At 36.3% G+C, this 17066-nt stretch overlaps 7 protein-coding genes and 1 non-coding gene across 17 annotated transcripts; 5 read left to right on the top strand and 3 right to left on the bottom strand.

Annotated features, from left to right (window-relative positions):
• Positions 1–8: 8 nt before the first annotated feature.
• On the bottom strand, positions 9–2001 carry RPL23AA (ribosomal protein L23AA). 2 transcript variants are annotated; one of them, NM_001161093.2, is made up of 4 exons: positions 1238–2001; positions 1086–1130; positions 419–782; positions 9–330 (listed from the first exon to the last, which is right to left on the bottom strand). In NM_001161093.2, exons 2-4 carry the CDS (start codon positions 1099–1101, stop codon positions 246–248), a joined length of 465 nt encoding a protein of 154 aa, NP_001154565.1. In that variant the 5' UTR covers positions 1102–1130; positions 1238–2001; the 3' UTR covers positions 9–245. The 2 variants fall into 2 exon arrangements, with proteins under 2 accessions (NP_001154565.1, NP_181478.1); NM_129504.4 differs by lacking the exon at positions 1238–2001 and having other exon boundaries at positions 42–330; positions 1086–1227.
• Positions 2002–2089: 88 nt separating this feature from the next.
• On the top strand, positions 2090–4590 carry MTP11 (Cation efflux family protein). The gene is made up of 6 exons (NM_129503.4): positions 2090–2580; positions 2926–3035; positions 3141–3386; positions 3587–3667; positions 3748–3981; positions 4059–4590. Exons 1-6 carry the CDS (start codon positions 2415–2417, stop codon positions 4404–4406), a joined length of 1185 nt encoding a protein of 394 aa, NP_181477.1. The 5' UTR covers positions 2090–2414; the 3' UTR covers positions 4407–4590.
• Positions 4591–4875: 285 nt separating this feature from the next.
• Positions 4876–6371, top strand: AT2G39445 (Phosphatidylinositol N-acetylglucosaminyltransferase, GPI19/PIG-P subunit; the record flags this gene model as incomplete). 3 transcript variants are annotated; one of them, NM_001336780.1, is made up of 4 exons in its annotated part: positions 4876–4905; positions 4996–5040; positions 5380–5781; positions 5998–6125. In NM_001336780.1, the coding sequence occupies exons 2-4, from the start codon at positions 5025–5027 to the stop codon at positions 6123–6125; spliced, it is 546 nt and encodes a 181-aa protein (NP_001323980.1). In that variant the 5' UTR covers positions 4876–4905; positions 4996–5024. The 3 variants fall into 3 exon arrangements, with proteins under 3 accessions (NP_001323980.1, NP_001118477.4, NP_001323979.1); NM_001125005.5 differs by having other exon boundaries at positions 4904–5040; positions 5998–6371; NM_001336779.1 differs by having other exon boundaries at positions 4904–5040; positions 5380–6371.
• Positions 6372–6521: 150 nt separating this feature from the next.
• On the top strand, positions 6522–8320 carry AT2G39440 (ribonuclease H2 subunit C-like protein). 2 transcript variants are annotated; one of them, NM_129502.7, is made up of 5 exons: positions 6522–6653; positions 7003–7175; positions 7272–7364; positions 7585–7775; positions 7865–8320. In NM_129502.7, the coding sequence occupies exons 2-5, from the start codon at positions 7037–7039 to the stop codon at positions 7928–7930; spliced, it is 489 nt and encodes a 162-aa protein (NP_181476.2). In that variant the 5' UTR covers positions 6522–6653; positions 7003–7036; the 3' UTR covers positions 7931–8320. The 2 variants fall into 2 exon arrangements, with proteins under 2 accessions (NP_181476.2, NP_001323596.1); NM_001336778.1 differs by having other exon boundaries at positions 6522–6833; positions 7865–8295.
• Positions 8321–9116: 796 nt separating this feature from the next.
• On the top strand, positions 9117–11736 carry TRM18 (Phosphatidylinositol N-acetyglucosaminlytransferase subunit P-like protein; the record flags this gene model as incomplete). 6 transcript variants are annotated; one of them, NM_001125004.5, is made up of 5 exons in its annotated part: positions 9117–9334; positions 9459–9504; positions 9611–10248; positions 10452–10632; positions 10722–11432. In NM_001125004.5, exons 3-5 carry the CDS (start codon positions 9658–9660, stop codon positions 11342–11344), a joined length of 1395 nt encoding a protein of 464 aa, NP_001118476.1. In that variant the 5' UTR covers positions 9117–9334; positions 9459–9504; positions 9611–9657. The 6 variants fall into 6 exon arrangements, with proteins under 6 accessions (NP_001118476.1, NP_001324859.1, NP_001324861.1 ...); NM_001336776.1 differs by having other exon boundaries at positions 9126–9334; positions 9474–9504; positions 10722–11344; NM_001202783.1 differs by lacking the exon at positions 9459–9504 and adding an exon at positions 11658–11736 and having other exon boundaries at positions 9209–9334; positions 10722–11297.
• On the bottom strand, positions 11619–12803 carry AT2G39430 (Disease resistance-responsive (dirigent-like protein) family protein). Its single transcript, NM_129501.3, has one exon. The coding sequence runs from the start codon at positions 12726–12728 to the stop codon at positions 11760–11762; it is 969 nt and encodes a 322-aa protein (NP_181475.1). The 5' UTR covers positions 12729–12803; the 3' UTR covers positions 11619–11759.
• AT2G09045 lies at positions 11695–12850 on the top strand. The gene has a single exon (NR_140458.1): positions 12709–12850.
• A 79-nt stretch (positions 12851–12929) lies between these two features.
• On the bottom strand, positions 12930–15903 carry AT2G39420 (alpha/beta-Hydrolases superfamily protein). The gene is made up of 8 exons (NM_129500.4): positions 15706–15903; positions 15561–15593; positions 15340–15466; positions 15097–15243; positions 14684–14814; positions 13829–13966; positions 13639–13737; positions 12930–13553 (listed from the first exon to the last, which is right to left on the bottom strand). Exons 1-8 carry the CDS (start codon positions 15706–15708, stop codon positions 13278–13280), a joined length of 954 nt encoding a protein of 317 aa, NP_181474.2. The 5' UTR covers positions 15709–15903; the 3' UTR covers positions 12930–13277.
• Positions 15904–17066: the final 1163 nt, after the last annotated feature.

The raw sequence follows: 17066 nt of genomic DNA, 5'->3' as shown, positions 1-17066 counted from the left end.
AGAAGATACTGCATTTGTATGTTTACAGTTTATAAGTTAGTGAGTTTTAAAAAGAGAATCTTGATAAGTCAAAAACATAGAACTTGAATTCAACAATAAACTGCAACATGAATGTATTGTAAAACGTTTTTGCTCCAAAATACTACAATTACCAGATGATAGTAATAATAAATATCTTAAAAGCAAAACTGAGACTACAAGAGACAAAACCACAATAGTCTTTATAACTGCAGAGATAGATAGACTTAGATGATGCCGATCTTGTTAGCAACATCCAAAGCATCATAGTCTGGTGTAAGCCTCACGTAAGCCTTCTTGGTTCCATCAGGCCTGTAACAAAACCAAACCATAGTGTCAAATATATTGAACATAATCAATCTCACAACAAGGCTTCATAGAAAAATACTCTTTAAAGTACCTGATGAGTGTGTTCACTTTCTTGGTCTGGATGTCATACATCTTCTTAACAGCATCCTTAATCTTCTTCTTGTCAGCACGAATGTCAACAATGAAAACAAGAGTGTTGTTGTCTTCAATCTTCTTCATCGCAGATTCAGTGGTGAGTGGGTACTTAAGGATTTGGTAGTGATCCAACTTGTTCCTTGGAGTAGCGCTGATTTTTGGGTACTTACCAGTTCTAGGCTTGGTAAGAGTCTTTGGCCTGTGGAAGGTGACCTTGGTCCTAATCTTTTTGTCCTTCTTCTTGAAGGCTTGACCAGACTTCACAGCCTTTGCCGCCTTCAAGGCCTTGGCCTTAGGATCAGCCTTCTTGGTAGTATCAACTGCAAATTACATACAACAGAGAGTTTAAGCATCATATAATACTTTGATACAAATCTGACTTCAATACATGAATACTCAGAAACACGTCTACAGACAAAATTCATTTGGATACTACATTAATCTCACTTAGTTGAAGCTAATCAGGAAGATATTGAAACTAATCACCTAACGAAACATGATTAGAAAACATTAATCGAGACCAGATACTAGCGGGTTCAGCAAAACTAAAGTCTAGTAGAAGAAGATCCAAATCCATCATGTTCCAGTGAAGATTCAAGTGGTTATCAATGAAAAGATCGTACCTTTAGCCGGAGACATGGCTTGAAATGATTCTTCACACACGAAATCTGTGAAATTTTTAGATAGAAACCCAGAAAGCGAAGCTCAGTAATGAATCTGAAGAAAGAAATGTAGGACGATTTCGAGAGATAGTTTGCAAAATCGAGACACGAACCTGGAGAGGTGAAGCCGCTGATTCTCAAAACCCTAACTTACGCCGCAACAAGTTTTATAGTGGAAACTGAAACCCTAAGATACTTAGTTGGGTCTATAATGGGCCTTTTTACCACAATCATCATCTAACCCAGTAAGCTTTGGATTGAATAAATGGGCCTTTTACCATAATCGTCCATCGGACGCATAAGCCATAAGTGACGAAAAATTTCATTAGAAAAAAATGAAAATGAGCATAAGATCACTGATTCTTTTGGTTGCACAAAAAGATACTTAAAAGATAATATGGGCTTGCAACATTGTAAATAGGCCTTTGACCAAAATCATCATGTAAAACCCAAATAGAAAGTGAGCGTAAATTTAAGTTACTAGTTTATTTTTAACGTAATGGTATTGGCGTAAGAAACATACAAACGTGTCTTTTGTCTTACCATACAAACGTGTCTTTTGGCGTAAGAAACATATTTGCTTCTTCTCTTGTGTCTATGACCTTTCTTTGGTTTTGCCATTCCAAAGTAAATTATTACAGAATAAAATTTAGTCAGCTTTGGTTTGACTTGAAAGCATACAATCTTTGACCAAACCAAAGCAAATCGAACAATGGCTAACCAAAAAACAAACCAATTGGTCACGAAACTAAACAATAATCATTTACTTACGCTTGACAATAAGAGAACAACAAGCCTGCTCTACATGTCTAATATTTTACGATAATTGTGAAGAAGAAAGCTTTAGCTGAACTGGCTTCTACCATTTTTCAAAGGTTCTTCTATATCTTGGGTCGGTTGTATCTAATACAGTTTTTATACTACATAATAGAGTTTGAGAGGGCACATATGTGACTCATAACCATGTCATGTCACGGGGTCGTTTAATTGCAGTTGAATCTCAACTGTACACGTGTGTATGATGACTCCTCCAATCACGTGCGAGATCCCAAATCCATTGAGAGAACGCCACGTGGATAATTAGCAGAGACGTCTCTTCTAAAGGCTGGTCCAAGTATCTCTGTGGAGGAATGTCTTACTACCACAACAGTCGTAGTAGCTAGCCTCAATCTTTCTTAATTACCGATTTTACCCTCGCCGTCTCTTCAAATTTCCCATTTCCTTACCACTCTCTCTCTCTCTCAAAAAAAAAAAAAAAAAAATACAAAGTCTCTCTCCGCCGCCGGAAAAATGGTTGAGCCAGCTAGTCCAGATTCCGACGAAGGGATCTCGCTGCTCGAGTTTCACGGTAACGGTGACCGTTCCTGGCAGTTAAATTTCGATGATTTCCAGGTTTCACCGGAACACAAGGAGAAGAAATCTCCGAGTAAACTACACAACTGTCTTGGTTGTTTGGGTAAACAATTTGCTCCTCCTCTCCGCATTTCCATTTTCTTATCGTCTTCTTCAGTTTCAATCTTTAGCAGCAGCTGATAACATTTGAATTCGGCCTCTTTTGTTTGCTATCTTTAGCATTTTTGATTCTTCAAAGATATATTTTTACTCTTGTTATGAAGTTGAGATTTAGTTGAATCTTGGTATTGATTAGTCTAGAGTTCATTAATCCCGATCCTTGATTTTTGTCTCTAATCTTTCTTTTGGATGTGGAAGTAATGTCAACAAATATGATTTTGTGATCAAATATGATTTTGTGAAGAGATCAAATATGATTTTGTGAAGCTATGTGTCTTGGTGTTTTCAGGTCCGGAAGACAATGTGGCAGATTATTACCAGCAGCAAGTAGAGATGCTTGAGGGCTTTACTGAAATGGATGAACTTGCAGAACGTGGCTTTGTTCCTGGAATGTCAAAGGTTAGCCTAAATGAGGCTACTACTTGTCACATTTGTTGAAACCATGATGCATTTGTTCTTGTTGATTGATACTTTTCTGAATTTCTTTGTGTTTTGTGTACATAGGAAGAGCAGGATAATTTGGCTAAAAGCGAGACATTGGCGATTAGAATATCAAACATTGCAAACATGCTTCTTTTTGCTGCTAAAGTCTATGCTTCTGTCACTAGTGGCTCTTTAGCTATCATTGCCTCTACATTGGACTCTCTTCTTGATCTTCTTTCTGGCTTCATCCTCTGGTTTACCGCCTTCTCCATGCAGACACCCAACCCGTATCAGTATCCCATTGGCAAGAAACGCATGCAACCACTGGTTTGTATCATCCTTTTAAAGACTAATGCACATGATCTGTCTTCCATTAGTATATTTCTATTATATGTTATGTTATTGAATCGGCCTAAGCAAGCTTGTTTTCTGCTATTGATATCTCTGTGCAACTATTAACACCTTCGACAAGTCAATAAAGTTTTTCCGATTTCTCAATATGTGATTTTTGGTTCAAATCCTTTCAGGGAATCCTAGTCTTTGCATCAGTGATGGCAACACTTGGATTGCAGATTATCTTGGAATCTCTTCGCACAATGTTATCCAGCGTATGTCTGAATCTTGATCACCTAGCTTTGGTCTAGAGCTTTGAAAGTCATACATTATTCACGAAATCTCTTTCATACAGCACAAGGAGTTCAACCTAACAAAAGAGCAAGAGAGTTGGGTAGTTGGGATCATGCTTTCTGTTACATTGGTCAAACTGCTTCTGGTTCTTTACTGCAGATCCTTCACTAACGAGATCGTTAAAGCTTATGCTCAAGATCATTTCTTCGACGTCATCACAAACATCATTGGACTCATTGCAGTAATCCTGGCCAATTACATTGATTATTGGATTGATCCAGTTGGAGCTATCATTGTAAGTTTCCAAGTTTATGAAAACAAAATCAAGTCTTTTTTTCCTCGTTGCTGAAAATTGTTTCTTAATTCATGCAGCTTGCATTATACACAATACGGACATGGTCAATGACGGTCTTGGAGAACGTTAACTCTCTTGTTGGGAAATCAGCTAGACCAGAGTATCTGCAGAAACTAACTTACCTGTGTTGGAACCACCATAAAGCCATTAGGCACATTGACACAGTGAGGGCATACACATTTGGCTCTCATTATTTTGTGGAGGTTGATATTGTTCTCCCAGCTGACATGCCTCTGCAAGTGGCTCACGACATTGGAGAATCGCTGCAAGAGAAGCTCGAGCTACTAGAGGAGATCGAACGGGCTTTTGTGCATCTTGATTATGAGTACACTCACAAACCTGAGCACGCTAGATCCCACTGTTAGCTGTTTATCCTTTTTAAAGATCTCTACGTTTCTATATCTTTACAAATTAATCTTCACTGTATTGTTGTTTAGTAGACAATTGTGAGATAAAGGAATACCTTTGTAACTATTTACTTTTGTTTTGCGTGTTTCATTTAGCAACAAGATTATAACTTCTCTTCCAGTCTCAATGAATAAAGTTGACATATGTTAGATTAGTCTCAAGCAGAAGACATAATAGAAACCACACAAATTGCAAAAAAAAACCATTAGTAGTTTATTCTCTGATCCACATATTCAAATGGATGTTGTCTTGTGCAGACGAGGAGGAGTCCTATTTACCATTATTATCTTTCTTTCTTTTTTTGTGAAAAGTGCAAACAAAAAAATGAAATTCTTGTCACTTATGGAGGATTATTATATTCGATCCAAATCTTACTGGGTTAGATGATGATTGTGGTTAAAGGCCCATTCGAGGCCCAACAAAGTAGTTTGAGTCTCAGCTGCTTCACCTCTCCAGGTTCGTGTCTCGATTCTGCAATCTGTCTCTCGATATCTCCCTACATTTCTTTTGTCCGATCCTTAACTGATTTTCGTTTTCCTGAGACAGATTTCTAGTGTGAAGAATCATTTCGAGCCATGTCTCCGGCTAAAGGTACGATCTTTTCATTGATAACCCCTTGAATCTCACTAGAACGTGATGGATTTGAATCTTCTACCATTAGTCTTTAGTTTTGATGGAGACGCTATTTAACTGGTCTAGATTAATGTTTTCAATCATGTTTCGTTAGGTGATTAGTTTCAATATCGTCCTCATTAGCTTCCACTAAGTGAGGTTAATAAAGTTTTCATTTTAATTCGTTTATATGTAGTCCTTCAAATTGGTCTATCTTGATCTGTACAGAATCTATTTACAATCTTCATAATTGATATCTAGTTACAGCAGACAAGGAGAGAAAAACCAACAACTGATTATCTTTCTTTCATTTCTCAGTCTCTTCCTTTGACCAAAACATTGAAGAAGCTCATTCAGTGAGTAGTCCAAGACGAGTTTTAAGCTTCTCGAAGAGAAATAAGCAAAAGCCTGGTTTCCAAGATACAGACAGTAGAAGGTCATCTTCATTTAGAGCATCAGAAGTGCATGGACCTAAACCCTCAGAGGTGTACGGTTTCGTAGGATCGATATCGACTGTTGTTGCCACAGTCATCTTCTTGGTATGGGCATATGTTCCAGATAAGTTGTTGGAGTCTATAGGAATCCATTACTACCCTAGTAGGTATTGGGTATTGGCTATGCCAACGTATTTGATGGTGACTCTGATGTTAGCTTTGGCTTTTTACATTGGTCTCAACTTCATCGCCACTCCACCCCCAACCTCTCTCAATACCTTGTTTGGTGAGTGCCCGCACCGCTCTTTAATTTCCTCTCATCTGATGTTATTGGAGATATGAGAAATTGTTTCCTAAAAATCTGTTTTCTCAAGTAAGTGCTCGCTGTGTCATTACAATAGCTAGAGCTAGAATGCTTCGAAATGTTGGATCTGCAGGGCGTGGTTTTGGGAGTTTGCTTAGGATGATAATTCTAGTTATGTTTGTTTGTTTGGTATGGCAGATGAGTACAGTAGAGAACCTGGTGAATTTGCTGCTGGGATGGAGGAAGGTGAAGACAGGCCTATAGATCCAATCTCTGACATTGATATTACAAGAATAAATGATCTTATGTTCAATTCAAGTGATTAAAATTTCAAATTCTCTAGAGGTAGTAACCATATTGACTAAGCCATTACTCTCATTAGTAAATGGATTCAGGTTTTAGTGACTAGTAGAGTGATCACGTGTAAAAGGAGATTGTGATTAATGATTATCTCCAGTCCAGTGATGGATCCTGCACTATCTTTCTTCTTATATGTCAACCATTACCAGTAGAAATCATCAAGAGAAACTCAAGTTTGGTAATTGACCCGTAAAACATGATTATATAAAAACTTATGCATGCTTTTTTTTACAAGCCTGGATGTCCGAAAATGAAGTACAATAATCTATCAAGAAAAACACTAACCATAAAAAAAAAATGTGTTTAAGAGAAATAATTTAAATTGTTTCAGTATAAATATAAGTAAATATAATCAAACATTCAGTGAAAAAAAAAAAAAAATCAAACATTCAGACCATTTTAGAACCCACCTTGGGAAAACCACAAATTAGCAGTTTTCTCTCAGAGACCAATTCTCTCAATCTCCGTCGTGCGCTTTTGCTTGATTTTGTAATGTAAGACTTGTGTTTGGCATTTTGTGATTTCCGTTTTATTTGCTTCTTCTTCTCTACTCTTCTGTATTGGTAGAGTTTAATTCTCGTCACCAAATTTTCGAGTTTTGTTCGAACTAAAACTCAAAATCTGGGACTGGAGGGATATTTCTCTCCTGGGTTCATTTGACTATGATCTTCGAGGTAGCAAAATTGATACTTTATGGATTGATATAACAGAGAATCAAATTTTGGTAGATTAGGTTATTTTCTACTGTTATAAGACGATTGCTCATACCAATTTGACTAGTGTTTTATGGGTTTGGGATTTAACCATTGTCCAAATTGTTAACTTTGGCTAATTATGGTATAGAAGGAATCTGAGGAATTGATACAAGTGGGCTCTGATGGGAACCATAGACTTTAGAGCTGCTGCAGATGAAAACTCCATTGTGGATCTCAGCAGTCAAGTTCACCAGCTCCCTTGCTGCATTAGATTTGATGGTCCTGTTGAAGTTTCCCACTATTTCAAGCCTAAATCTAGCGGTAACAAACAACACTTGTATGTTTATGTATTTCTGGTTTTCACTTATGTGTTGTATTCTATAGTGAGATTAATGTGGAAAGCTGTTGAATTTGTAGATGTTGAAATCGATGGAGTAAAAACGGAAGAAGCTCATTTCAGAGGAAGGAAGTTGCAGGGAGCAACTATCTCACTCCCTAGTGGCTATTCTGGTACCTTTTTTTTCTTACTGAGAAAAAGTTGCAAACTTTTGATTTCTTACGGATGTTTATCAAAGTATGATTGGATGAATGTTACACATTCCTGTTGATGGAGATTTTAGTTAGAGAGTTTTGACATGTCCTGAAGAATCTGCTACTATTGGTATCATTATGGTGTTGAAGAATTTTATGTTTTGGTTATTGACAATTCGTTTGTGTTTGACATGTTCAGGCTTTGTGCTTAGACAAGCGAGTAACTTGAATGCTAATGGAAAGAGAAAAGCTTCTATGCCCACAGAAGATAACCAGTGTTGGGAAGTGAAGGCGAAATTCAATAACCTGACATACTGGAATCACGATAGTCTTCCTTCAAAGGACGATACTTTCTTTCGCTCTTTTCATTGGTTTAGCATTGCAGAAGCGGTGAGTGTATAGTTCCATCCATCTCTTGTTGGCTTAGCTCATAAGTTTTTCTGTTCCTAACTTGATGGAGAACAATGGTTTGTCTGCAGCTGCATAAACCAGTGAAAGTTGAAGACTTGGTTGCAGTTTCACATGGTGGAAAGAATAAAATATGAAGTGGCAATTACCGTTTCGGGTTTTGAACAAAACATCTTGTGAAACTAGCAAGTAAGTGATCTATGACATGAAATTCTCAAGGCTTGTTGGCTTCAGGCTTGTTCGAGCCTGGATCATGTATTTCTTCTGTAAGCTGTTTTTTATAAGAAATGAAAATCATATTATTCTTTAGAGAAATCAGTTCAATTTCCTTTAATAACAGTCATTACAAGCATTGGAATTTTTATCTCTGGTCTAAGACTCTCCTCCATGAGTGTTTTTTGGTCTGTTTTATGATTTGAAAAATCTTCGAAAACCAAAGGTGAACAAATATGTTGTGGAGTATATTTGATAAGCTATTATATTTTCTGCTATGATTATGATTTTTGGAAATGAAATTAGAAGAAAATATTAGTCTATTTTAGTTTTAGTTTTTTACTTGTTTCCAAATACATATTTTTGTAATTTCTTATTCTTTTCTTGTAAATTTTTAACCTAATCGGTTTATATTATTCAATTTTATGATTGTAATTGTCATCAGAACAAAGTCAATGCAATCCATTGAATTTTCATAATAGATAATTTTGTATACTAAGGTAATAAGATATAATTGTAATCAGATCTTAGTGAATAATCCCTAAATTAAATCTAAGTTTAAAATGCATATATGAGCAATGATATAGTTGTCTTTTTAGTGACTTTTCAATATGTAGGTTTCTCATTTTTGTCTATTCTATCTTCTTCTGTTTTGGGTCAAATTATCTATGTGGTTCTATTATTCAGTTTCCAAATAAAACAAAATATTTTTTTTTTCTTTCAACCATACATTAATTAAAAAGAAACTCCATAATTGGTTACCCAATTAAGAGGAAAAGTATTTACAAAGGTAACTTCAGAAAATAAAAATCTAGAAGAGCGAGTTAAGCAGTCCGCTCTAACATTACATGAGCGAGAGATAAGGGAAAGCGAGAAAAGGGAGAAAGAAACGCGTAAGACTCCAAGATCTTCTAGCAGATTGGAGAAAGCGGGTCATCTTCTAGCAGATTGGAGAAAGCGGGTCATTCTTCAGGTGACTGTACCACATAAATTAAAATAAAACAAAATCTAAAAATAATAAATCTGCATATAATAAATCTGACTTAAATTATATATGATAGCCTAAGAAATGGTTTGTTGTCGTTTAAACTTTTGGGAAATTGAATAAGAATCCAAGTGAGAACGTACGTCGTTTTCATATTCTTTGCATGTATGATGTATCATATTATATAACGGTCCCATGCCAAAATTATTGGACTCTTTTAAATTAAATAAACAGACGAATTTTATTGTTAAATTGCCAAAGATTTCGTGTAACTGACCAACTTTGACGTCGATTTCCTTCTTCTCTTCAACAATTTGAACAAGTGTGATTGTTTGTGACACAGGTTTGTTTCTTTCTCTCTTTCAATCAAATCTCGTTTACCTAAAATTTTAAGCAAAGTTTCCATTTTTCAGTTTTCATTATTGGAAGTCAAATCTAATTATCCTTCAAATTTTCTCGTTAAAAAGGTTCTTTTTTCCCAGATTTGGATCGGCGAATCTTTTGATGATAAAGGTTTGATTTTTTTATTTTCTGGGTTGCTCTTGATTTGTTACTCCTAGATTGAACTTGTTGACATTTCTCTGATTTGTTATTTCATAAAGCTATCATCTTTCTGCAGATTACTTCATTTCTGGTTATTCTCGAAGAGTAGAGGTCTCAAAAGAAATGGAGTCTAAGGAAATTAGATCCTCCTCTGTCTTTGAGAGATCGATGCGTTTTAATGGACTCTTTCAAGATAAGCTGAGAGTTGTTGAGAAACAGAATCAACCACCAAAACGGTTTAACCAAAAGGAGTCTAATTCTGGTTTCACAGTGATTCCAACGAAGCAACTTTGTCGAGTTTATCTCCAGAAACCGAATTTGTTGGCTTCCAAGGGTATAATTGATGCACTAGCTAAGCCTCCTCATAGGATTTTTGGTAGGAGATATGATCAGCAAAACTTCAAGTCAAAGCTGAGACATCTTCACACAACAAGTATTGATCCTCTGAAACACAAATTTGGCAAGGAAGAGAATTCTCTGAGATATTTCACTCCTCTTGGTTTCAGTAGTGGTTCTCGTTTAGGAGATAGGAAGAAAGGGAAAGACCTTTCCTTTCAGGAGGAGAAACCAAAGGAAATGAAGAAACTTTGTGATCAGAAGAAGGAGAGAGTTGTGAGAGAAGTTAAATCCAGTTTGGTGGTTAGTACTTCTAGGGACAGAGTTGCAGCAGATGTGAAGTTCAGGGATTTATCTTCTTCTGGTTTCATTTCCAAGGTAACTTCATTGATCTCATTATAACCATTCCAAAGTTTGACTGTATGGAGGAATCAGAGCATTTCTAATTGTTTCCTTTACCTTGTGTTCCTTAACTGACATATTTAGCATTCCGTTTTGAGTCATATTGCCCCCTCGCAACTTCTTATGTTATGCATATTACTGAACTCTTGAAGCTTATGTTGATGTTTACTAAACCGCAGGATATAAATGCTGAGTCAGTAGATTGCTCCCATGGATCTCCGGAATGTCAGACGAATTCGGAAGATGCTCATCAACCTAGTCCTGTTTCTGTTCTGGAGCCAATGTTTTATGAAGATAACTTAGACGATAGTGAAGATATTTTAGACGACAGTGAAGATCTTCCTTATCCCAATTTTCTAAGTAAGGAACAAGTTTTGTAGCTGTAAAAATATTTGTTGTTGCATGCAATGTAAAAAACTTTAATAAACTACTTGTGTTAATCTCATTAGGTCTAGAGAATCAGCTGGAAACCCTGAAATCTGAATCTGAGAGTTATTCAGATGGGAGTGGGATGGAAGTATCAAGCGATGAGGAGTCTGCACTTGATTCTGCAATCAAAGAAAGCAAGGAAAGTGAACCAATTGGGTTCTTGGATACCCAAGAAAGCAGGGATTCTTCTTACATTGATGATATCTTGGCTGAAGTTTTACTTGGGGACAAGAATTGCGTTCCTGGCAAACGGGATTTAGTCATCACCCCCAAGATCTTCGAGAAACTGGAGAAGAAGTATTACACAGAGACATCTTGGAAAAGATCTGACAGAAAGATTTTGTTTGACAGAGTCAATTCAAGTCTTGTAGAGATTCTAGAATCCTTTTCAGCTACACCAACATGGAAGAAACCCGTTTCTAGGAGGCTAGGCACTGCGCTAAGCACATGTGGACTGAAACAAGAACTCTGGAAAGTACTTTCTAGGCAAGAGAAGCGATCCAAGAAAAAATCATTGGCCAAAGTGCCAGTCATAGACATTGATGAGTGGTTAGAACTCGAAGCTGATGATGAGTCAGTGGTTTGTGAATTAGAAAGTATGATAGTGGATGAGTTGTTGTCTGAGGTTGTCAGCTTCATGTAGGGTATATAGAGTGATTCTTTTCATTCTTTTTTCGTTTCACATTGCATTCTTACATTTTGATTGAGAATAGAAACAGAGTAGTGGTTGCATTTGGCTTGCATCATCAAAGGGAGATGTATAGCATTTGAGAAAGTTTTGTATACAAATAGTTTCTTTGTCAGGTCTAGGATTGGCCTCTTAGCAAGTCAGTCACATTGCTTCAAAAGCTTATTGTGTGACTTGTACCCATTTGTCAAAGTGTTTCAACAAAGTTTTTTGTGTGAATGAAACAAGATTTTGATTGAAACAGTCTCATTTAAATAAATTTCTTTAGAAATCAAATTTGCGCAACAAAGGAAAAAGGCCCCAAGCGGAAGCTAGTGAGCAAGAACATATAAAAAAGCAATCATTTCTTGTTTTAACACTCATTTTCTCTTCAAGCTTTGTAGGTAAGGTATACACTGAAATGGAGGATGGTGTCTTGACCATCAGTGATATGCTGGTTGTCCTGGTTATGCAGAGTTTCCACTATGGCATACCCTTTGGCGTGTTCAAACTTCCCGGTCCCGCCTATAACCGCGATCTGGGAGGCATGAGAGGCGGTTCTGTGAACCCCAAAGAAACTAATGGCATCGTCTAAAGTGTCATGCTGGTCATGCTCACCATGTAGCAATACAGTCAGAGAAAGAGTCTGACTTGTTCCGTCCAGGGAACTGGCCAAGTAAAAGCCTTGAGCTCTCCCTATAACGGCTGAGCCAAGCTCGTGGCTTTCGGTTAGCTCATCATCTACAACGGTTATGGTTCCGAACATGAGATGCTGGAGGGCAGCACCGGGAGGAAGGTTCCCGGCAGTTACAAAAGGGAGACTGTTGGCGCTAAGGGCATCGTTGGAATTTCCGTTAGTGTTTTGGATGACGGTGGAGGTTTGAGCACCGCCAAGTCCGGTGAGAAGTGGAGCTGTGTTTGGGTTAATGACACTGTTGATGTTGTTTGAGTTGACCAGTGGGACTCCATTGTCAACCGGGAAAATGCTGTTACTGGCCTTTGAGAATGGTATTCCGTTCACTTCAGTTTGAGCTACTATACCTGTAACCACACGAGCTGATGGGTGAGATCCGCCTAGCACGTCATGCATAAAGAACTCTAGTAATGGCTCTGTAGCCTCTGCTGGACCGGCTGGGACTGTAACTGCTGATGCAGTTGTGGTTGTGGTTGCTAGTCCTGGGTTGTCATCGGTTCCATCCTCCTCCTCAGCTTCGGTTGGAGCCACAGTGGGGATTTGGCCGGTAGGGACTAACTGAGGCTGAGGTTGGATCTCGTCAAGAAGTCTGGCGGAGTTGATAAATGCGAGGAGATTGGAGGATATGAGGAAGAGAAAGATGGTTATGTGAAGAGCTTTGGCCATTTTTAGTCTTTGGTTTGGTTACTCAAGTTGTCTTTGGTTTGTGTTTGATGTTTATTGATGGAAGGTGTAATGAGTTTATATAAAGAGGCATTGGAGAATTTGGTTTAAGGTGGTGAGAATGGAGTGGAGTTGTTGTTTATTTGCTTTAGTTGAGTTAGAAATTCAACTGATCCTATATTTTCTTATTTTGATTAGCTAATGATTTGCTACTTACTAACAAATGCATGTAAAGATGGTTTTGTTCGATAACGGAACCAATACTAGAAGTGCCAATATTCTACTCGTGTCAAAGAATGTCTCATGCACCTTGTTGACTTATGGATCGTCTCTTAACCATATTTTGTACACGTCCACACATAATCAAACAATTTCTTTCAAATATTTTCTTGTGAAATCAAATCCATAAATTATTAAATAGTATTACACTAAGTCAGAGAGTGACAAACATGGTAACAACTAATTAACATAAACAGAATTCAGGAAAAGAGAGAAAAACAAACAGACAAACAGATTTTAACTATCCTTTATTTGTTTATGTTAAAGTGATAACTACCCTTTCAAAGGAATACCATCATTTTTACGTTTAAGCTCGGATTCAAAGCCTCCACTTTCATCAGCAACTTTCTTATCCAACCAGCCAATGATGTCAGCAAAAACAGTCTCGATATTCTCTGGTGTCTCTCCATAGAGTAAACCATGCCACATCCCAGGGTACAACTTGAAAGTCTTGTCCGAACTAGATGCAACTTCATACAGTTGTCGACTCACCGCTTTATCTGTGACTTTATCGTCTTCACCGTGCAAAACTATGAACGGTAATGAAACCTGCTCCATTACGTGAAATTACTCACATGACTAACCTCTTTCATAAATTATCGTCTTCTTAAGTAATGAAATGATCAATGAATACCTCATTAAGCCTCTTCTCGAGATCGGTGCTAACCCTCAAAAGCTCATAAGCAGTCTTCAAACGTGGACGTCCCTTGTAGCAGTAGGGATTTTCCCTAACCTATAATCATTAATTCACTTTATCATTACCTATATGTTTTGAATTAGACATATATATGAATTAGAATGTCTTGCTAAAAAAGTGAAAACACCTGTTTCCTGATTTCTGGCTGCTTAAAAGCAGTCTCAATGATATCTTGGCCAGGGATGATTTTCCACGAAGGTATCACTCCACTAAGTTTGGCCAATATCGAAATTACCAAAGGGCTTGGTTTCATTTCTTCAGCAATCTGTGACATCAGAAAAATTTATTAATCACGCCACATGTTAATAAATTTTATTTACACCCTAGATTTATTTTTTTATGATAATATGCTTTTAGCATTATCCATACCATAATTACTTCACAAACTTAGTGGGATGCCTATAATAATTATACAAGATTAGTTAAGATAAATTGATATTATGTAAATAAAGTCTGAGTCTCCTCAATAATTACCTAACCAGTTGCTATACTAATAATTCAGCATCTTTCACATCATGATGACCAGTTTGAAAAATTGACAACCAACATTTTGGCACATAATATATGTTTGTTCCTTTCGAATTGAGTGGGCAAAAAGTTGCATCACACCAAAATAATACTGTTTTAATCATATTCAAACTTCCCTCTTATAATATATGAACCAGTCTGGCTAATTATTTCTATATATGTGAATATATATTTCTTAAAAATAAAGAAAAGCATAAATTTAGATTCTTTCCCTAATAATCCCCCCTATAAAATACAAGCCAGGCTGGTAATGCATACTGGTTCTACTTTCTATATTTTTAAAAAATAATTATTTGCATATGTAACTCTCACTTTTTCCCACTAAAAAGTTTGAACTTATCTTTTTTAAACAAAACAAATTTTACGTATGAAAAAAACATCACCTAAACGATATTGCAATGACCCATAATAAACATTTGGATATGAAAAGATGCATGAGAGAATGAACATATACCTTACACATTGGAGCAACCAAGACAGCCCCATCCCAAAACTGAGGCTTCTTTCTGTGTAACAACAAAAGCACTGCTCCTCCCATTGATTCTCCTAACAAGAACCTCATCTTCCCTTTATTCTCTTCTTTCTCTAATTATTCCAACCACACACAATAATAAACAAACATCAGGCAATACTTTTTTGATAAAGTCAGACAAAAGACACTCAATTATGTATGGGTTGCTTCCATCCAACAAAAAGCATCATGATGACATGATAGATAATTTCGAAAAGAAAATATTCTTTATTTGATCAAAATTATCTGAATGAGTAAAAAAAAAAGCGGTTTTGACAGTGTCTTCAAAAGATATAGTCTAGGTCTAAAAAGTCAATATTTCACTTTTAACCCCCACAAATAAAAGTCAACATTACCGCAAATGCTTGTGTAGTGAGTAGAGACATCATCAACGAGATGGTCAAAGTTTGGGACATAAGCACTAAGCCCATCAGATTTTCCATGCCCTTCGTAATCAATTCCATATACCGCAAATCCTGCTTTCACCAGCCTCCTCGCAGTACCTGATCCAATCATATATACATCAATAAAATTGTTAACAAATCTATTATCTTTGATGAATACATAAGAAATCATGAAGTTGGCTGAAGTATCTCAACTGTTCATGGTGATGCTACATTCCATTGCATATCCATGGCAAATAAAGACTAAAGCCTTTGGCTCTTGCTTTGCTGGTACCCATTTGCACGTGAACAGTTTCATTCCTCGAGTGTTCTTGATGAAACTCTGCATACATAAATAAATAGCCACCAATCAAAAACCAGATTTCTCTATCTACATGTATACATTCATTTATATATAAAAAATATAAAACAGATACCTCTTCATACTTGATGTTCTCTGTTTCACTTGCCTGCATACCAAATACCCCAATTCGTTACATAAGAAGAACAAATTTAAAACATTTTCAGATATGGTCTGACAGAGATATAAACCAGAGAGTATTTGATCTTAACGTAACTAACCATTCCTACTGAGAGATTTGAGTCTGAATCTCTCTTTCTTCGGGTTTTGTTGGATGGAGAGCGAGTTTTTGATAAGATATCGAGTTTTTTGTTGTACGGCTCTGTTTATATTGGGTAGGATTTTGAGGAAGAGGACTATACGATAATGCGACACCGTTTCTTGTTTGATAGCGACGATTTAACAGATTCTCCTCGCACCCCTCTACACGGCAACACGTTTTTTTTGTTACTTCTTTTTAAAATGATAAAATATTCCCTGACAAGTGGCAATTCAAGTTTGGCGACGTTTCAAAACCACCCCCTAAACTTTCAAAATAACATTAAACTAGTACCTTAAGTCGTAAATTTATCAGAAACACCCCCTCAAAAATTCTTTCACGTTTGACTGTGTTTTGTTAGTTTTTTTTCATTTAGGATTTAGCAAATCAAACTCACATCTACTTACTACGTTTGGAGATGTTAAGGTGAAAATCAATCTTTTTTCCTAGTGACACTATATGTTCAAATTTTAGTTCTTCATCGTAAAATAATGTTAGATTAATCGTTTCTGTAGTACAAATTTATAAACGAACGATCATAAGAACCATCAAATGAAGAATCTAGAAAGTCAAATCTACAATTTCTACTACTTAACATGTTATAAAATGTCAACTCTAACAATATTAGACGTAAAACTAAGTTATACTCCGTTGACTAACTATTTGTTTTTGTAAAATTGTGATCCCGTATCAACTTCCACAAAAATTTTTAAGTGTTTAATTTCATATGATAAAACCACTATTTTTTAAGTCAATGCTTCAAAGTTACACCAACAAATATTTTAATTTTTGGATCCCCCATATCCGCGTGTGCATATCATTTGCTCGTTGGCTAAAAAAATCTGTAGCCTTTGAGGCTTTGACGAATAAATCGGTTGGCTTTTTAAATATTTTTCTTCTCAAGTATGTAAAAATTGGCGATCAAGATTCAAGTGACGACTGTAAGATAAAATTAAAAATTACAAAACTTGTTGTCGGTTCAGAGAGACTAAAACCATTCAACATGCCGGTTTTTTCGCAGAATATGTAAGCACATCTTAAATAAAGTTGTTCTTCTATAAAATCAGAATCATGACGATACATTCTTAAAGATCCCACCAATCTGTTACGAAAGAAAACAAATGTGTAGTATAAGCAATTATTTTCTAATAGATCAAATTGTCACTTTCTGCAACTAGTAATATCAATCCAAGAAGAAGATGATCACATCAACATGACTAAGTTGGTAGTACATTTTTTTTTTTTTTTTTTCACAGATTAAGTTGTTAAGTACATACATATTTTGAGTTCCGGACAAGAAAAAAGTTGTGCGTGTTTAGTAAT

Source organism: Arabidopsis thaliana, chromosome 2 (assembly GCF_000001735.4).
Source record: "Arabidopsis thaliana chromosome 2, partial sequence".
NCBI classification, from domain to species: domain Eukaryota; kingdom Viridiplantae; phylum Streptophyta; class Magnoliopsida; order Brassicales; family Brassicaceae; genus Arabidopsis; species Arabidopsis thaliana.
The sequence above is the reverse complement of the archived record's forward strand: the minus strand, read 5'-3'. Positions and strand labels throughout refer to the sequence as shown.